The sequence below is a fragment of the Labrus mixtus genome, chromosome 6 (genome assembly GCF_963584025.1).
Source record: "Labrus mixtus chromosome 6, fLabMix1.1, whole genome shotgun sequence".
NCBI lineage: Eukaryota > Metazoa > Chordata > Actinopteri > Labriformes > Labridae > Labrus > Labrus mixtus.
The window spans coordinates 24,091,707-24,110,732 of record NC_083617.1 but is presented as its reverse complement, the minus strand read 5'-3'; the positions used below and the strand labels follow the sequence as shown (position 1 = coordinate 24,110,732).

At 46.7% G+C, this 19,026-nt stretch overlaps 1 protein-coding gene across 2 annotated transcripts in view; it reads left to right on the top strand.

Annotated features, from left to right (window-relative positions):
• The window catches only part of ptk7b (protein tyrosine kinase 7b), an 81,894-nt gene that overhangs the window by 57,989 nt on the left and 4,879 nt on the right, over positions 1 to 19,026 (top strand). For both annotated transcript variants that reach the window (XR_009673313.1, XM_061040659.1), the window contains exons 3-14: positions 1,645 to 1,747; positions 1,860 to 2,044; positions 5,299 to 5,446; positions 7,928 to 8,058; positions 10,579 to 10,845; positions 11,291 to 11,427; positions 11,543 to 11,678; positions 12,951 to 13,070; positions 14,270 to 14,419; positions 15,430 to 15,577; positions 15,666 to 15,793; positions 17,460 to 17,660. Coding sequence is in view for 1 of the 2 variants with exons in the window: in XM_061040659.1 (XP_060896642.1) it covers positions 1,645 to 1,747; positions 1,860 to 2,044; positions 5,299 to 5,446; positions 7,928 to 8,058; positions 10,579 to 10,845; positions 11,291 to 11,427; positions 11,543 to 11,678; positions 12,951 to 13,070; positions 14,270 to 14,419; positions 15,430 to 15,577; positions 15,666 to 15,793; positions 17,460 to 17,660 (1,854 nt within the window). In the remaining variant the exon portion in view is untranslated. The remainder of the gene's footprint in view (positions 1 to 1,644; positions 1,748 to 1,859; positions 2,045 to 5,298; positions 5,447 to 7,927; positions 8,059 to 10,578; positions 10,846 to 11,290; positions 11,428 to 11,542; positions 11,679 to 12,950; positions 13,071 to 14,269; positions 14,420 to 15,429; positions 15,578 to 15,665; positions 15,794 to 17,459; positions 17,661 to 19,026) is intronic.

Genomic DNA, 19,026 nt, shown 5'->3' with positions numbered 1-19,026 from the left:
TTCACTTCTTCCTCCTACTGGTCCAACTCCTCCTCCTCTTCCTCCTTCAAAACATCCTACCTACCTGCTCCTCTGTTTCATTCTTTGTCTCCTCCTCCATCCTGTATTCGTCCTCCCCTCCTCCTCCTACTCCCCATCTTCTTTCTCTTCCTAGTCTTCCTCCTTTTCTCTCATCTTTACCCTTCTCTTTCTTCTCATCCTCCTACTCTTCCACATCCTTCTTCTAATCACAGCCATTGCCTCCTCTTCCTCCTCCTCTAATAATGTAGAAGAACAACGAGGTAGGGAGGCTCGTTTTAATCCGTTGGATGTAAATATAAAATAGCCGGAGTCACACAGGAGTGACCTTGACTCAGAGCCGATGATGTTCCTCTTCATTCTGTCTGCAGGCGTACGATCATGCTCAGGGCCGCATGATCCTCAGCTGTGTTTCACTCCTCACCACACACACACACACACACACACACACACACACAGTTGTTGGGGCATCTGTGTGAGGAGGACTATAATGAGAGCTCAGAGATATCAGCAAGCGAGAGCGTTGAAGGACATGATACTGGAGAGACGTTTGCCCATAATCCCCCAGGATAAATAACACCACCTGGTCCTCGTATAAATCATGCAAACATGTTTATTTCTGCTGTACAGTCGGACATTTTAACATTGAGCTCTATGTGGATCGACTCAGCACAGGAGGCAGCCTCTAGTGGACACTGGAGGAACTGCAGTTATGGCCACTTCTTCCCTCCACCTCTCGTTTTCTCATACCGAGCATATTTCATAGATGATCCAAACATGATCGCAGTGTTCAGCCTCCAGCTATAAGAACAGAGCTTGATGGAATGTCTTTCACTATCTCACACACACACACACACACACACACACACACACACACACAGAAAAACCCTCATGGGCAACCCAAACAAACACACACAGAAACCGCCCTGTAAATCATGTCAGACAACCACAGCTAATATGTCATCACATGTATAACATTAGCCCTGGTTCTATTTAGTGTCGACACGCAGCAGAGGAGGGGAATTCCAGCGCGGCACACGGTCGCTGCGTTACTGACAAATGTACGGTGTCAATCAAGGAACTTCTTCATGTGTCGGGGGGAAACATGAAAGAAAAGATGCAGCTTTTCTTCTGCAGTTTCCTCTCACCTTTACTGCTCCTCGCTTTCTTTTTTATTCCTTAGATTCTGGAGTCATCATGTTCAGAGTTGTATGTTTTATTGCTTTTTATTGCATCATGCCTTTAATCCTGCAACATGTATTGCAGATTCTCCTCCGTCTGCATGAACTGTAAAGCACTCCGGGTCACCTCCTGCTGTTTCTTTTTTGTTCTATATAAATAAGGCGACTTGACTTGATTTTTGCAAGAGTCCTTTGAGCTGAGAAAGTCAATGAAGTGTCCATTAGATGTCTATAAAAGCACTCAGAGAGAGGGACAGAGTAGTGATGTGGTTTCTCTCTGCGTTCCTGAGTCACGGCCATGTTCTTCCTCTGCCGTCACCCCCGCGAGGACGGACAACAGGACGACCACTTAACTCAATTTCTCCTCCTGTCCGTCTCTCTCTCTCTCCTGTCCTCCGGTGCTCCCTCCCTCCTCACGCTCGCCTTTGTTGTTGTTCCTCTGCAGGGTTAGAGAGCGGCAGTGTGACTCTGAAGGAGCCGGCGTCAGAGGGCGAGATCGAGAGCTCGGCGCCCGTCACGCTGCGCTGTCACATCGATGGACACCCACGGTGAGTCTCTCCCCCCCGTGTCCTCCCGCTCAGAGCGATCAGGAAGCTGACTGTAGGCCTCTCTCATGCCCTTCTTTTTCTTCCCCCGTGTCCTGACCTTTGTATTTCTCAGGCCGACATGTCAGTGGTTTAAAGACGGCGTGAAGCTGACGGAGAAGAGCCATCAGATCAACAACAAGGAGAGGACGCTGACCATCAGGAGCGCCAGCCCGGACGATAACGGCCTCTACTACTGCTGCGCCAAGAACGCAGCCGGACACGTCTGCAGCAACAGCAACTTCACCCTCAACATCATAGGTGTGTGTGTGTGTAACCATGGAAACAAACTGTCAACAGTGCTGGAGACAACAGATCAGATCAGTCTTTTTAGCTTGAAGACAATTTTCCACATTTCCTCGTGTCAGGAGGAGGAGGATATACTGTAGGTGGTGTAGGAGAGAGGTTGCAGAGGAGGAGGAGGTGTGAATACCATTAGTGGTGAGAGAGCAGGAAGAGGATGTGAGTTTGTCCCTGATGTAATTACCTGAGAGTGTGTTAGCACCTCTTTCCTCCTCCATCACACGCAGACAGAAACAACATCATCAACATCCAGCGCTCCGACAAAAAACAACATCAGAAAGGTTCACTACAAAGAGACGGACCGCTCACGTCTTTATTACATTTATTTAACCTCGGTCAGGATCAGGTCGATGCTTATAGACGAGCAGGTTTATAAACATAAAGATTTTTGTGTGTTTAGAGGTAGATTTAAAAAATGTGAAACAAATAAAGCAGCTGTGGTCCCACAGTCCAGAAACTTAATATGAAACAGAATCAAATTAACAAAATGTCAAACTATCTTTGGTGCATGATGTGGCCTCCCCTACAGGACGGTGTTTGACCGTCATGTGTTTAGAGATCATGTTTTTGATTGAAGACTGTTAGGATGTGCAGTTATCAGGTTAGAAATGTAAGGGAGAAGCTTGGAGAGCATTGATTGGTTGAATGAATACTTACATTGAAGGTGTACGTTGGTGGTATTTCTGCAGATTTTCCTCTTTTGCTTTATTATTTACTTTACAGTTCTGATTTCTAAAATATTCACTTCCTGTGTTGTTCATCATCAGAGTCTGACTGAAGAAGGCGAGTATATCTATAAGTGTGCAGCCCCATTTACACCCGATTTTTGAGGCACAGACTGATTTTGAAGTCAGTTTTAATTTTAGCCTGATCGCTCATTGTTGGTCGTGCTTTACACTCTAAGGCACGGCGGCGGATCACGGCCCGACCAGCTGCTCCTGACCGGTCAGATGATTCTCTAAATGCACACACTCGCTCAGTGTGAGCAGAACCTCAAGACGATTCTGCGTCTTCAGGGCTATCTCTTTCTGATTTTAACCTGCACAAAGTGTTGAACAGATTCTGAAATCACCATGGCAACAGCAGGAATTAAATTTCATTTTCCCCCTCCTATTGTGAAAGAAACTTTGGCAGAGCCCTTTCTGTGCAGACCTCCTGCTGAGTGGGAATATTTGTTTTGATTCAGCTGCTCTTTGGCTTGTGTTTGTTGGCCATGCAGATTATGAGAGAGAGAGAGAGAGAGAGAGAGTTTGTACTTGCATGTGTGGATTTGAGTCGTGCACATGAGAAAACTGAAACACACGTGAACCTGACTTCAACCTCCATCTTTGGTAGTCTTCTATTCACAGCTGTGAACGCTCCGTCCTGATTTCACTCGTGCAGAGTGAGCTCTCAGGCCGTGTTTGACAATCAGTTCGTTCAGTGTGATCTCGTAAATCTGGAGCTTTGGCCGCGCGTCGTAAACGATTCAGTCGTACAGAGTGAGCTGACATTCCACCGCCACTTTTCTACAACCATACAGTGCACTCCAGACTTCAGGATGACATGATGCCCCGTTTCCTGTGAGTGTGCACGGAGCCTGAAGATGAAAACCTGCACACAGAGAAGTTCATCACCACCTTCATTAAACCAGTTATCTCTGATGGGACTTCAGTTTTGATGAATCGAGCTAAAACAAAGAGAGCCTGGGTATTAACCCTTTCTTCTCTCCTCCTCCGGTTGATGTGTGGCGCTAACAGGATGTTTCTGTGTTTTAACTGGACATGTTGTTCTGCAGGCTCTCAACATGATTTATGTTGGACTTCTCTCCTGTGTATTTCTCCCCACAGAGCGGGTACTGTACATACAGCAGAACATCTGTGCAAGAAACCTGATGCCCTGTTCCACTCTAATTAGCCACCTGCAACACACACACACACACACACACACACACACACATGCAGTCACGCTGGCTTAGCACCTGGCTGCAGGAAGAATGGGTAATTGTTTGAGTTTCCAGTTACCGTGTTGCCACCCTGGGCTCTTCTGAGCGGCTTCACCTGCAGGAGAAGCTGACAGATTTAAAGGGATTTCACTTCACGGTCACGGCTCTTTAAGAGGAGGGGTCACACACACGTCCTGGGTGGGCCAGGTGGGCTCTGAGTGCACACCTTCCCTTTCTTCTTCACACCATTCAGCAAGCATAGCGCTGCTGGCAGCGTTCACCTCGGTGAGCTGTTTAGATTTGTTCACACAATACACCCGGATTAGAGGTATTTTCATGTTCCTGTAACGAGCTCAACACCCTCAGATTTGTATTTAGAGTAAAACTATGTGATGAGGCTTTACTGTTCCAAATCTCTGCGTCTGGCAGGTCAGAGTATTTGGAGGGGGGGGGCAGTTCAGGCATTATGGGGTAATGTGAAAATGTTTAAATAATCCTGCTGCTACTGGGTAGAAAAAAATCTAAAGTCTTGTTCACACCTGCACAAAACCTCCTGAATCACTCCTGAAGTTTATCATGCAGAGCGTCATGTGTGAACACAAACATCTGAATGTTTCTCTCTTCACCCGGAGTTTCTCCTCCAGCCTCCTCGTATTTATTCTGCAGAAAGTCAGAGTGATCTGATGTGAGAACGCAGCAGGATATAATCAGGAGAATTCACCTGGAGCGAGTGGGAGGGGGTGGTGACGTTTATTCCCTGTGATCGCTGCACGACCATAGACTGTCTGCACGCCACCTCTACCATCTCTGTGCTCTAATGAACCTGCTGCATTATGTTTCCTGTTCTCCAGTATGTTCTTCTCCACTCTTTAGTTCACATTGAGATTATCTTCAACTACACGTAGCATTGATAGAAAGACACATATTCTCATTATAGCGTCATGTAGAGGACTCTGATGCTTTGTCCGTTACTTCCACTTTTTTGTTTTTATGTTACCTCCGCCCCCCCCTTCAGCCTGACTTCAGATCCTGAGACAGAAAAGAGAGATGATCTTCTCTGTGAGGTTTTATGAGCAGCAGGTGAAAAAAAAGATGAGGGTCCAGATGATCTGCAGGTTCTGTTCACTGACTTCATTAAGTCTCCAGAGGCTCCTGAAGTGTTGACACACACACACACACACACACACACACACACACACACACACACCTGAAGTTGTCCTGCTGCTGTTGGCAGGTTTTAATAAAATCCGGAGCAGAACGTTTCAGTGTCTTTTTTCTTCTCTTTCAGATAAGAGTTTTCCTCGGCAGGTGGTCGCTCCGGAGGACCAGGTGGTGCTGAGGAACGAGGAGGCGGCGTTTCACTGCCAGTTCACCGCCGTGCCCGCCCCCACGCTGGAGTGGTACCACGAGAAAGAGCTGCTGGTTAACAAGTCTCGGTATGTTTAGACACCATCATGCATCTGAAGAGTTTCTCTCTGACTTCTCGTCTCCGTCTTTACTGCTGTTTTCATTATTTGTCTTTAGTGTTTGTTTATACGCAGAGTGTTCCAGCGGTTTGATGCAGCTTTGTAGCGTTGTTGTCTTATCTCTGGCTTTATCTGGAGTGCTGTTTGCATTCAGTATAAATATATAATGCACTTTATAAAAGGCTCCAGCTGGTCCGTCTCTCCGCTCTCTGTATCCTGTTACAGCCTCTAGACGGATTGCACATCAGGAATATCATTACTGGAACTGAACACTGCAAAGTTTCTGCTGTTCATCACATAATCACATGTTTCTCTCAGCCAATCACAGAGGGCGCTGCAGCTCTCACACGGGGCCTAACCTCCCTGGTCTCCCCTCCAGCTACAATCATCTCAGCAGCGTGTCCCCATAAACGCACACACACCAGAATAATAGGTCATTTCTATACAGAGAGCTGAGCACGGCCTCCGGGTTCACACACATGTTTATACAAAACATGCTTTATTTAATGTCAACATTGATTTATATAAAAGATGCTGATGTAACTATTCCACTCCAACAGATTACAGAATATTAACATCCCTCTGTTTCACAGCAGAAACCGAAGCATAAACAGACACATGACAATGTTCTGCAAATAAAGACAATGATTATAAATGTTTTTAAAGGACCATTCAGTAAGATGTGTAGTGAGTGAGATGATAAAGTGACCTTACTATATGATCAGACATTAAGGAAACATGCTATGTTGAAGTGCTGGCTTCTCTGACAACAATGCAGCAGCCAGTATGTCCTCCTTCTAACTTTACATTCTGCTCCTGAATGATCTGGATTTGTTTGGACCAGAGAAGGTAGGCGGTTTTAAGACACCCCCACACGGCCGTTTTGGACGCCCCTCGGTTTGCCAGATATGAGACCAGTTATCAGCGTGCAAGAGAAGTGGTTCAGATAGAAGTGATTGTACTCGACCTAAAAAGCCTCTGCATCTGCCTCTGCTCAAACTAGGCATTGTGTTCAATTAAAAGTGTTTATTGATCTGTGGAGCTTTAATATAAAAAGCCCTCCCCTTTAGATAATGTGTTAATGTTTGATGGGTTTTTTTATACGTGTGGAACTAAAAGAAAACACACCAGAAGGAGCTTAACATGATTCCGTCCCTCGGGTCAGACCGACTCGGGAGGCAAAAAATCTGAAACTGAGCCGATTCTGTCTGAATCACTAAAAAGAAGATTCCTAAAAATAAATCTGCCTTTGTTCATTTAGCTTTGTGGTTATTTGAGTGTCCTCAGAGTGAAGTAATCTTCCTCAGACTTGTTCTCCATCTCTCAGGTGGAGACGTTCACAAACTCCCAAAGCTCATTTCTACTGCTGAGCAGAGAAGAAGAGATGACACAGATAAATCAAACATGAGGAGGGAATGTGATACAGAGACAGTCCTGCTTTGGGAAAATCTTCTCAGGAAATTATCGTAGACTGTATGAACGAAAAACATTCATTCATACCTGCAGAAAACTCCTAAAACACTCCTGATATGTACAGGAGGAGCTGCATGTGTGAACGCAAACAGCCAAATGTTTTTACTCTGACTTCACCCGGAGTTTCTCCTCCAGCCTCCTCGTATTTATTCTGCAGAAAGTCAGAGTGAGCTGATGTGAGAACACAGCAAGATATGATCTGCTGTAAAGTTGGACATTTTAACATGGGGCTCTATGGGGACTGACTCACTGCAGGAGAGGAACTGCAGTCTTTCAGAGTTTGAATCATTTTTCTGGATGTTGCTGATTGGGAACAAAACATCATCTATCGTTTCTGTTTCTTATTTCTCTCTGCATTTCTTGCTCCCTTTCCTCTTAAACAAAACGACTCTCTGTCTCTGTCCCGTCTCTGTGAGCGGTGCGCCTCCTTCTCCGTCGTCGCTGTAGCTGCCTTAAGGTCAGCCCTTAATTACTCGTCGTCCTGCCCGTCTCTGGCTCTGACTCTCCCCGCAGCCTGCCAGGAGCACAAGACTTTTTTCAAATCAAGTCACTAAGTAGGTCACTTTTCTGTGTTCTGTGGACAAACTCTTAGCATTTACTCCAACCTATTTGGAGCAGCAGATGGCTCCAGTGAATCGGGGCCATGTGGACAGCGTCAGGTAGCGTGCCAAGCTCAAAGAAAGTAGGTCCATGTGAAAACAGGCTTCATTTTCTGGGATTAACTCTCCTTCATGGCAGAGCATCTCCAGACCCAAACAAAGGTTGCAACGTATTTTCAGAGGAGATGAAATCACGCTCCTTAAGAGTGCATCCTTTCACCTTTCAGGCTTTTCATTTGAAGCGTTTCTGTACGTGGAACGCCATCTGACGGCGAGCTGGTTGTTCCTTTCCATGACCCGATGTGAGACCTGTGTCCTGTGAGACGGAGTGATTAGAAGTGTTGGCAAACTAACTCTGTGATCTGTCTCTCCTCCTCAGGGTGATCCTGATGTCAAACGGCTCGCTGTTCATCACTCAGGTCAAACCCCGGAACACGGGGACCTACAGGTGTGTCGGCCGGGGCGTCAGCGGGGTTCAGGTCACGCTGGAAGCCTCCCTCCTCATCGCAGGTACACACACAAACAAACACACATATTGTTGACCTGTTCGGAGGTAAACACCTGTGATTCTGTTATCTGAGCTTTAGATCTCACTCGGCTCTCCCTCCCTGCGTCTCTTTCATTTAGAGGCAGATCTGTTCATGATAATCACATTCCTTTATTGACATCCGGCCCAGCTGTATCCACACACGCACACACACACACACACACACACACACACACACACGCACACCGGCAGAGCTTTTTCCTGCTTCCTGTCAGCGTTGTTTCCTCCATCAGTCCGCAGCTGTTTGCAGAGCGTGCTCCACCTTCCTCTAAAGCTCGACCTGCTCTTTTATAAAACACACATATAATCACAGGCCGTGAACGCTTCATGTCATTCGTCCTCTCTCTGTGACTTTAACACAACATGAGTAGAATAACGGGCAGCTGATGAAACCCTCACATGAGTAAAATCTGTTTTTGATTTAATAATAACAATCAGATATAGTCAGTAATGTTGTAGTCAAGAAGACCAAACTAATCGAGACCAGAGCGCTCCGAGACTGAGACAAGGGGAGGGTTGAGGCTGTAACTGGTGGAGAAAAATCTGTTTTCTTTATTATCACAGTGATGACTCGGAAAGAACAGCCGATCAGAGGTGGTCTAGATTTCAAATCAGGAGTCCGCCCCGTCTGAGACCGAGACAAGACAGAGTAAAAATGCTTCTCGATTCAGAGGCGAGACCGAGACCTTCAAGACCGATTGCAGTGAGGGCCTGACATTGTTTTAAATTCTCGCCTGTACTACGACCACGACCTTCATCGCTTCATATCGCTCACCTCTCCTCGGCTGACAGAGACGGTCGTCCTCTTTGCAGCGGCCATGGGGGCTTTTTGTGCCTTTAATGGAGAGATAGGACAGTGGATAGAGATGGAAATCAGAGAGAGAGAGAGAGAGAGGAATGACATGCAGGAAAGGAGCCACAGGCGGGATTCAAACCTGGGCCGCCCACTTGGAGAACTATAGCCTCCATACATGGGGTGCTCCCACTAACCACTCAGCCACCAGCCCCCTTCGGCCGTGGGTTCTAATTCGACCTCAGCCCTTTGCTGGATGTCATCCCCCTCTCTCTCTCTCTCTCTCTCTCTCTCTCTCTCTCCTCCCAGTGATTCCTCGCTCTCTTCAGCTGTCCTTTCCAAAAAGGCAAAAATGGACCAAAGACAACCGCAGTCAGAAAGTTTACGGTAGTCATGTTCCCGAGTTTAGACGTTTAATCTTCTTTAATACGAGATAAAAACTTCAGACCTTTAAAACTGTCATTCTTACTTTGTGCATTTAGTTTCTGAAACATGACAAGAAATTAGGTTTGTACTTTTGCACTTGAAAGTGACGTGGAGTGACGCCTCTCATCCCGTCTAATCGTGACTGTGGCTCAACAGAAAATCCCCGTCACAGCTTTGTGAATGGAGGCCGGAGCTTAGAGCAGGAACAGGCTGTAGTATCTTCTCATCTTACTAATCATCCTGCATTTTCAAATACAAGTGCATGCAAGTCAAATATGTTGACGAAGCTTAGCGCTGGAATCTCGGTTCGTTTCCGTGTCCCGAGGTCTTTATTGGTCTTCCCCCCCTCCCCGGGTTCAGGATTAACAAGTTGGGCCGTATCTGCAGTTTTAACCCAGTGAACCACAGCTCCATTTAAATACCTTAATTCACTTAATCTGATGCTAATCCCTGCAGGCATTATGGGGGATTGTGTGGCAGCAGAACTCAGTGTGAAGGGACAAGTTGAACCGCTCCTCGCTCCGCTTTCATCTGCTGAGAAATGAGATTTTCTGCTGCTCGCCTTAATTGATTTAGATCCTGAACTCGGAGAAGGTCTTCACCACTGACCGGCTTTCACAGCCTTGTTGGCCAATAGTGTATTAACGACTTCCACACACACACACACACACACACACACACACACACACACACACACACAGAGTGATAAACCGCTCAGTAGTGGGAGGTCTTGTGAGTCCCACAGATCAAGTTCCACTTTGTGTATCAGGGCTGCCAGTTTTGATATGAGCCACCGCACACAGGCTCCGTTAATTCCCACCAAACATTTAAACGGCGTCCTACTACTGTTCGTTTTGTTCCCTCATTACTGCACTTAAATCAGACGACGACCCCGAACCTGACAGGAAGTCTGACAGGAAGTCTGCGGCTCTGAAGTAAATGAACGAGTGGTATTAAAGTAGCATTTGAGGGGGTGGTTAGTGCGTGCACCCTATGCACAGAGGCTGTAGTCCTCCAAGTGGGCGGCCCAGGTTCGAATCCCGCCTGTGGCTCCTTTCCCGCATGTCCTTCCCCTCTCTCTCTCTCTCTCTCTCTCCCTGATTTCCAGCTCTATCCACTGTTCTATCTCTCCATTAAAGTCACAAAAAGCCCAAAAAAAAAAAAAAAAAAAAAGTAGCGTTTGAGCTTCTTTCAGAGTGGCGTCAGAGGAAAATGGCCACCGCGTGAATAGATGTTGGTGTTTAAATCTCTTCTTCTTCTCCAGAAATCGAAGACATGGTGCCCAGAATGTCGAAGGTGTTCACGGCGGACACCCTGCAGCGGGTGGCGTGTCGCCCCCCGCGCGGCAGACCCGAACCCGAGGTGTGGTGGGAACGAGAAGGACAGCGAGTCCCCGCGGAGGGCCGGGTGTACCAGGACGATCTGGACCTGGTCTTCAGTCCCACAGAGGGGGAAGACTCGGGGATCTACACCTGCGTGGCTCAGAACAAGGCGGGGCGCAGGACTCAGGAGGTCACCTTCACCGTGGCCAGTGAGTGAACCTTAAAAACGGAAGACTTCATGATCCGGTTTAAATCTGCTTCACTAACAACTGTAACATGTAGAGCTTTCATTCAGAAAAGTTTCAACTTGTGTCGTCACTTTCTGGATTTGTTGACGACGCCAGAACATCAGATACAGGATGATGGCGGCGAGGGGACGCCGCGGTCTTACTGTAGTCGACTGTCGTTTAATGAATCCCGTTTGAAATCATTCTTAGAAGATAACTTAACAAACGTACATAATCTGTAGGCAGCTGTAGGGTGTGTGATGTTGGATTTGGTGCATACAGAGCGTACTGAAGGTAAATCAGGATGTCTCTTCTTCTTCTTTAGTTCTGTCCTGTAGCTGCTGAGCGTCTCCTGAACGCCCTCTCTGGTGAAGTCTGTCCGTGTGCTCTTTAATGAACTCTCTTCTTTGTGCTCGTGTGTCCACAGCGGCCCCGGTGTGGGTGACGAGGCCTCAGGACAGCCTGTTAGAGGAGGGGAAACCCGGTTTCCTTCACTGCCACGCTCAGGCCAACCCCGAACCTGAGGTCACCTGGTACCGCAACAGCATGGTGGTCACAGCAGAGGTCACATACAGAGTTAATAATGATAAACACTTTGCCTTCATGTTACAGATGAACCTCATCTAAATGATGTTCTCTCTCTCTCTCTCTCTCTCTCTCTCTCTCTCTCTCTCTGCAGGACTCTCGCTTTAAGCTGTTTCCTAACGGCAGCCTCAGGATCAATAACGTGGAGGTGTATGACGGACAGATGTACAGCTGTGAGACGTTAACTGCAGCCGGGAGACTCAGTGGGCACGCCAGAGTTACTGTTCTGGGTAAGTTTGCTGCACAATAAATCATGATGTCATCAGAACCGTTATTATTATTATTTTTAAATGTATTTAACCAGGATAACCTCATTGAGATTAAGAATCTCATTTACAAGAGTGTCCTGGCCATGAGGGGCATATAAACACCTCACTAAATACTAAAGGTCCTGACACACCGAGAAGATCGGCGGCTGTCGGTCCTAGTTGGACCGTCGGTGAGCGGTCGTTGCCCTAGTTTTTGCAGTGTGTCCGGCTCCGTCGCTACCTGTCTGCCCCCGTTGGCCTTTATTGGGCCAATTCGACATGTTCAATCAACGGTCGGTGAGAGGAATCTCTCTGATTGGCTGTTGGGAGGTTTCATTTCTCTCCAGCTCTCCTCACAGGTTCAGTAAAGCCCCTTGAGCATGCCGCTGTAGTATCCATGCTTTCACCCATTAGTGCGGTTTCTCCTTATTTGTCTCCTCAGCCTCTTCTTTTCTTTTTCAACTAAAAGACCAAGAGCTGACAACGCCAGAGCCATTTTCAACTTTTTATCAGACATTATTCTCCATTAGTAGACTACCTGTAATACGAGTGGTGACCGACAGCGGTGTGAAAATGGTCTTCTCGTATCATAACAACGGACTACCGCCCCCTGCTGGCATGGAGAGTTATTTCCTCTCACTGCAGAACGTACGTGGTAGTTGGCCGTCGGCTGTAGTCTTTGCGGTGTGTTCAAGTGCAACCTTTTGGCCAAGACGCCACAAGCAGCCTTCGTCGTCACTAGTTCTTTGCCGTCTGCTTGGTGTGTCAGGGTCTTAAGTGAACGACAATCAACAACAACTGAATGAATGAATGAAGTGACTCACACTCCTCATGATGGTAAAGAGCACTGAGAGAAAATAAAAAAGAGAATGTGTGTGTGTGTTTCCTTAAATAGCATTAGCGTGTGTATGTTGTGTCTGCAGGAAGTATGACTCACAGCGGGCAGCTTTATTAAAACACATTTTATCTCCATGATTAACTCTGTCAGTCTCTGCTGCTGCTGCAGGATCTCTGTGATAGACGCCTGACATCTCTGTTTGTGTGATCTGAACCTCTGATAGACACACACAAACACACACACACACACACACACACACACACACGTGCATGCACACACACACACGTGCACACACTTCTCCCTGAATGTGTCCCAACATGAATTCAGACGCTTAGCGTCGTCTCATCTGCAGGTTGAGCTGCACAAAGAGGCTCTGACATGTTCTCTGTTTGTGTGTGTGTGTTTTGAACTTTCAGAGAAGCTGAAGTTCACGCCGACCCCTCAGCCCTCTCAGTGCCTGGAGCTCGACAACGAGATCACCATCCAGTGCTCGGCTAAAGGCAGAGAGCCCCCCACCATCCGCTGGACCACAGCAGGTGAGCACAGCGCTGACTTTTATCAAGATGTTGAGTTTTAAACATGAATAAAAAACAAAAACATCAATCAAACAGAAACGTTACAGACACAAGGGGGGGGGACAGGAATAGACTTGTTACAGTGACGCAGCAGATGATTAGTGCACGTTAACATCACTAACATACAGTACGTACTGCACCTGTCCATCAGAGGCATGACAGGTTGATGTCTCTGCCTCTGGACATAATCCAACTCAAACAGACCCATTATTCCTCACACGACATTCTGTCAGTTCAGTCTTCGTTGAATATTTTAACTTTTTCACCATCACTTGTTCTCTCTGTATTTGTGCATGTCAGGGTTAGAGGTTCTTTCCAACTTCTTGGAGTTAAAGATTTAAATCTCAAAGTGTAAATTTATTGAATGTTGTCTAAAGTTTTCTCCTCCAAACGTCCGCTGTGATCCGGGTAGTCGACCTCCTAACCATTCAAGATCTCAGCTTACAGGGGAGCGAGATGGCGTTCTCCTTAAATCAAGCAGACTAAACAAACTGAGATGTGTTCATGAGACAGAGACGGGACGCTATAGATGGTTAAAAACCGAGCACATGACGGCAAGAAAAACACAGACCAGTGAAGAACCAGTGATGTGTAAGAGCAGAGTATGAAACAGAATCATAATAATAATCAAATCTAAAGAAAGTTCTGGTGCATGAAGTGTGTTAGTGCCTGAAGAAGTGCGATAAGGCCTTCGCAGCAGCTTAGAGAGAGTGCAGGTGTGTGTACTCGTCTGTACCCTCTCAGGATGTTTGATAAAAGAGGGGGGGGGGGCAGACCAGGCAGAACTCCGACCAGAAGGGAACAGTGCTGGGAGGGGTCTGACGTGATGATGGCGGCTTGCTGACCGGGAGAGCCGCCATATTCATGTTTTAACTGATTTCAAAGGCCAGGGAGGGAAGGTGGGTTTTGAGTTGCGCTTTGAATTCCACAGCTGGGAGGGGGTGCTGGACCGCTCAGAGGAATCTGAGTGATCGTGTTGGGGTGTAAGGGGTTAAAATTTCTGATAAATGAGAGGGGGCTAAACCATGCAGTGACTTAAAAACAAGTCAAATGTAAAAAGTAAAATGGATCATTTCCTTCATCATCTGTGCGCCGTGATGAAGTCAATTTATCCTCTCACCCCCCCCCCCCCCCCCCTCTCTCTCTCTCGCCCCCTGCAGACGGAGGAGAGCTGCCGCCTCACGTGGAGCAGAGGAACGGCCAGCTCCACTTCACCAAAGTGACCCGCAGCGACGCCGGGAACTACACCTGCATCGCCTCCAACAGCATGCAGGGGGAGATCAGAGCGCTGGTGACCCTCACCGTGGCCGGTAAGATCAGTTCATCAGAGAATGGGTCGAACAAAGAACGTGTGCATCAGTCTTACATTTAAAGTATCTCTGGATTGAAGTCAGGAGCTCCTCACAAGACAGGAAGTCGTGTTTTCATCTGTTCTCAAGCTTTAGAAGTTAAGAAGAAACAACGTGTAGGCCGTAGAGATGATACATGTTTTTATTTTGCTAATGCTCAAAGTCCCGCTGGCTGTGTTGTTGTCAGAGCTGTGTTAACATGGACGGGACGGCCGGCTCCTCCCCTTGTGTATAAAAACTGTTTTAGTCAAGGACTAGAGAGAAGAAGAAGAACATACTCACTGATTATTTGGATGTTAGTAAGAGTTTTTAGATCACGCTCATTCTGTGTCAGTTTACATGAAATGTGAAGCTACGAGCTAACTAAAGAGCGCTAACATTAGCATGCTGACACAACAATTCAGGACACAGGTGATTGCAGCTCGAGCGAAGGACAATTATGTCTACTGATTGTGCTTGACTCCTTCGAGAACACGACGGGAGGGAGGTTGGAGGTGTGTCTCTGGAGGAGAGCGGAGGCTTCAGTATGGAGGAGGTGTGGCCAAACAGCAGTTTGTTTTGGTTTCATGCTGGAGCTCAAGGGCGACATCTACTGGATCTAAAAGTCGCACATTCTTCCTTTAAGTCTAAACAAGTTAGACATAATTATTCCAGCTTGAAACTGATGAGTAGGCTGAGTTATTCGTTTGTTAGTTCCGCTTTGTCGCCACGGGTGAAAATCAACACACCAAATTCAGAATGTGGGCTGTGTGAACGTGATGAATCGATTTCTGTCTTCAGACTCGGCCGCGTTAGCGGCTTGTTTGGTTTCCTTTCAGAGTCAATAATGAATCCTGTTTCGTTGTGGAGTGTAACGGAGGTCATTAACCACGGTGTCAAAGGACACGCTCTGTGGCCTGAGTGTGGTGTTAACAAGCGTGTGTGTGTGTGTGTGTGTGTGTGTGTGTGTGTGTGCGTGTGTGCACGTTCAGTGTACATTGTCTTCAGGTTGGAGCCGGAGAACACGACGGTGTATCAGGGTCACACGGCCGTCCTGCACTGTCAGGCCTCCGGAGACCCTGAACCCCACATCCACTGGATGGTCAAAGACAAGACGCTCGACATCAGCAAGAACAGGAGGTGAAGATCAGAGATATAATCATGATCTGAGTCAGCACACAAACTCCATCCATCCCCTCACTCGCCCCGTCCTCTCTCTCCTCCTCAGGATCCAGAAGATGCCAAACGGCTCTCTGGTGATCAGAGACGTGACCACGGAGGACACGGGCAGGTACACGTGTGTGGCCGGAAACAGCTGCAGCATCAAAGACCGCGTGGCCAAGCTGTTTGTCGTGGGTGAGTTTAAAACAAACACACACACACACACACACACACACACACACACACACACACACACACACCATATATACAGACACACACACACACACACACACACACACACACCATATATACAGACACACACACACATATCATATGTACAGACACACACTGACACATGTTATACACACACACACACACACCATATACACACACATACACACACACACATACACAGCATACGTACACACACACACACACACACACACACACACAGACATCATATATACACACATACACACACACAGCATACGTACACACACACACACACACACACACACACACAGACATCATATATACACACATACACACACACAGCATACGTACACACACACACACACATATCATATATACACACAGACACACACACACAGCATACGTACACACACACACACACACACACACAGCATACGTACACACACACACACACACACACACACACACACACACACACAGACATCATATATACACACATACACACACACAGCATACGTACACACACACACATACACACACACACACACACACACACAGACATCATATATACACACATACACACACACACACACACACACACACAGCATCCGTACACAGGCTCCTCCTCCTTCAGACTCGGAGGTGCTCACTCGTGGCGTGAGGGACGAAGGCCTTCATTAAAGCGTCAGCCTCCACCTGTCATCGTCTCGACAGGTTAATAACCACGACCACGTCTCTGACGCCCCGCCTGTTGCCGTGGCGATGGGGTTCAATAAGTCTTCACACTCTGAGGGTCTTTGTTTGCTGAGTGAGGCCGACTCACAGTGTCCCGTATCTGCTCATTTTCTCACAAAGAGGGAGGATGGCGTTCTGGATTAGTTTTAAAAAAAGACGAGCTAATCGCGTTTGGATGTTTGTCGGAGCACGTCGGGGTCAGTCTGACGGCGGCACCAGACCCGGGAGACGACACATTATAAGATGACAGTCTCAGTAGTTTCTTTAATCGAGATAAAAGATCACTTGTTTCTCTTCCAGACGAGAGCGGCTTTTTCCTCTTACAGCACGATCGTGTAGCGTTTATTATTGTTTTTTTGTTTAATTAAGTGATTCCGAAATCAGAAAGTTTAAAAACATGCTTTTCACAATCCCAGATCTCAAAGTTACATCGTCAAATGCTGACATCTATGAAACAAAGAGACAAAAACTTTTCTTTTACAAAATGACCAAAAAACAACAAAAGTTCAGAAGCTGCACGTTTTACATTTTTGCATTTGAAAAAAACACTAAAAAGCTCAAGTGATAATCGTGTGGTCGCGTCTTGTTTCAGAGATTAAACTGCAGAGAAACAGAACTGTGAGAGATCATCACACGATGAACCTCATGAGATTCAAATAATCTGCATGTTTGCATTTTCACTCTCAGAACTCTTACTCATGTAAATGTTTAATGTGCATATCTTACATTCAGATCTGTACCAAACATGAAAACAGAATCCAACAAAGAGACGTAAAACAGCAGGAAGTGAGAAATCTGAAGGGTTGTCTCTGATAGGAAAGGAAGAGAAGCGAGACAAACGGCAGCCAATAGAATAAATGTTTTTGATTCAAGTGCTCCAGCTGATCCATCACTGCTGCTTGTTTCCAAACAGACAAACCAAACCACTCCTACGACGATGACGGGGACAAAGCTCCGTACAAGATGATCCAGACCATCGGCCTCTCCGTGGGAGCAGCTGTTGCGTACATCATCGTGGTGCTCGGACTCATGTTCTACTGCAAGAAGAGACGCAACGCCAAACGCCAGCAGAAAGGCGGCGACGGAGAGGAGCCAGAGATGGAGTGTCTCAACGGTACGAGAGGTCGATGAAGCAGGGTCTTAGTAAATGTTAGGAAGGAGCAGAAGGGGAGGACGTTTATTTAAGTAGAAGTCGTAACCTAAGTCTCCTGCAGCGCCCTCTAAAGGTTGTTACTGTCCGCTGGTTGTTTGCAAAGTTAACTGATGCTCATATCTGCAGAAACTGAAATCATTTCAACTTCAAATCAAAGAACGACAGAGAGAAAATAATCAACATTAAACGCACAGTTTATAAGTTCCACCACCAGGGGGCTCTGTGGTGCTGCAGTGGTTAGCACTGTTGCCTCACAGCGAGGAGGTTCCTGGTTTGAATCCTCGTCTGACAGGAGCCTCTCTGTGTGGAGTCTGCATGTTCTCCTCGTGCATGTGTGGGTTCTCTCCAGGTACTCCGGCTTCCTCCCACAGTCCAAAGACATGCTCATTAGATTAACTGGTGACTCTAAATTGTCAGTAGGTGTGAATGTGAGTGTGTCTGGTTGTCTGTCTCTATATGTCAGCCCTGTGATTGACTGGCGACCAGTCCAGGGTGTAACCCCGCCTCTCGGCCAAATGACAGCTGGGATCGGCTCAAGCCCCCCTACAACCCCAAACAGTATAGATAATGGATGGATGGACGTTGAGGATGGTGGGGAATCATGGGAGTGATTCTCTCTGCTAAAGTTTCAAATTTAAGGACACTAGTATTTTCCAGCCTCTGTGCACAAGTTGTTCTCTCTCTGAAAGTCATAGACCTCGAGTCACTGTTGGAAAGTTTAAAGATATCTACTGCCATCTTGTGTTTGTCTTTGGTATTGCTTTCAACATAAAAAATGCTGAAAGTGTACACACTTGAGGAACAGCATCCTCTCTAATCTCTCTGAGGTTTTCAATCAAGTCGATCCTTAATTTTCTCGATAGGTAGTAAAGCTTTAAAAGAATACATATTTCTAATAAGAGACGTGCGTAGAAGAAGAATGAATCAATCAAAAATTGCAGGCAATCTTCTGCACACTGAATTTCACAAAGACGATGGCCAGTGTATTTGTACAATTCAGACACTGATCAGACGTTTGCCTGCAATTTCTGATAGTTGAAAACCCAAATGTTGGGTGCCTAGAACATTTAGTTCTGTTCCTGTGGAATCAAACATTTAGAGCGAGTGATGTGAAAATGATCCTCTCTAGAGTCGATGCTCACACAGGTCACCATGTGGTGGACTCTGAAGCTTCAGTGTTTATCCAGCTCTGCATCGGTCTGTAAACCTTTCTGTGTTCTAACCTCTCTCCATTTTTCAAAAGCATCTCCAATATTGATCCTAGTTTGAGCACGTTTCTGCTCGTGGAGCTTATTAGAAACATGCAGAGGCTTTTTAGGTCGAGTAC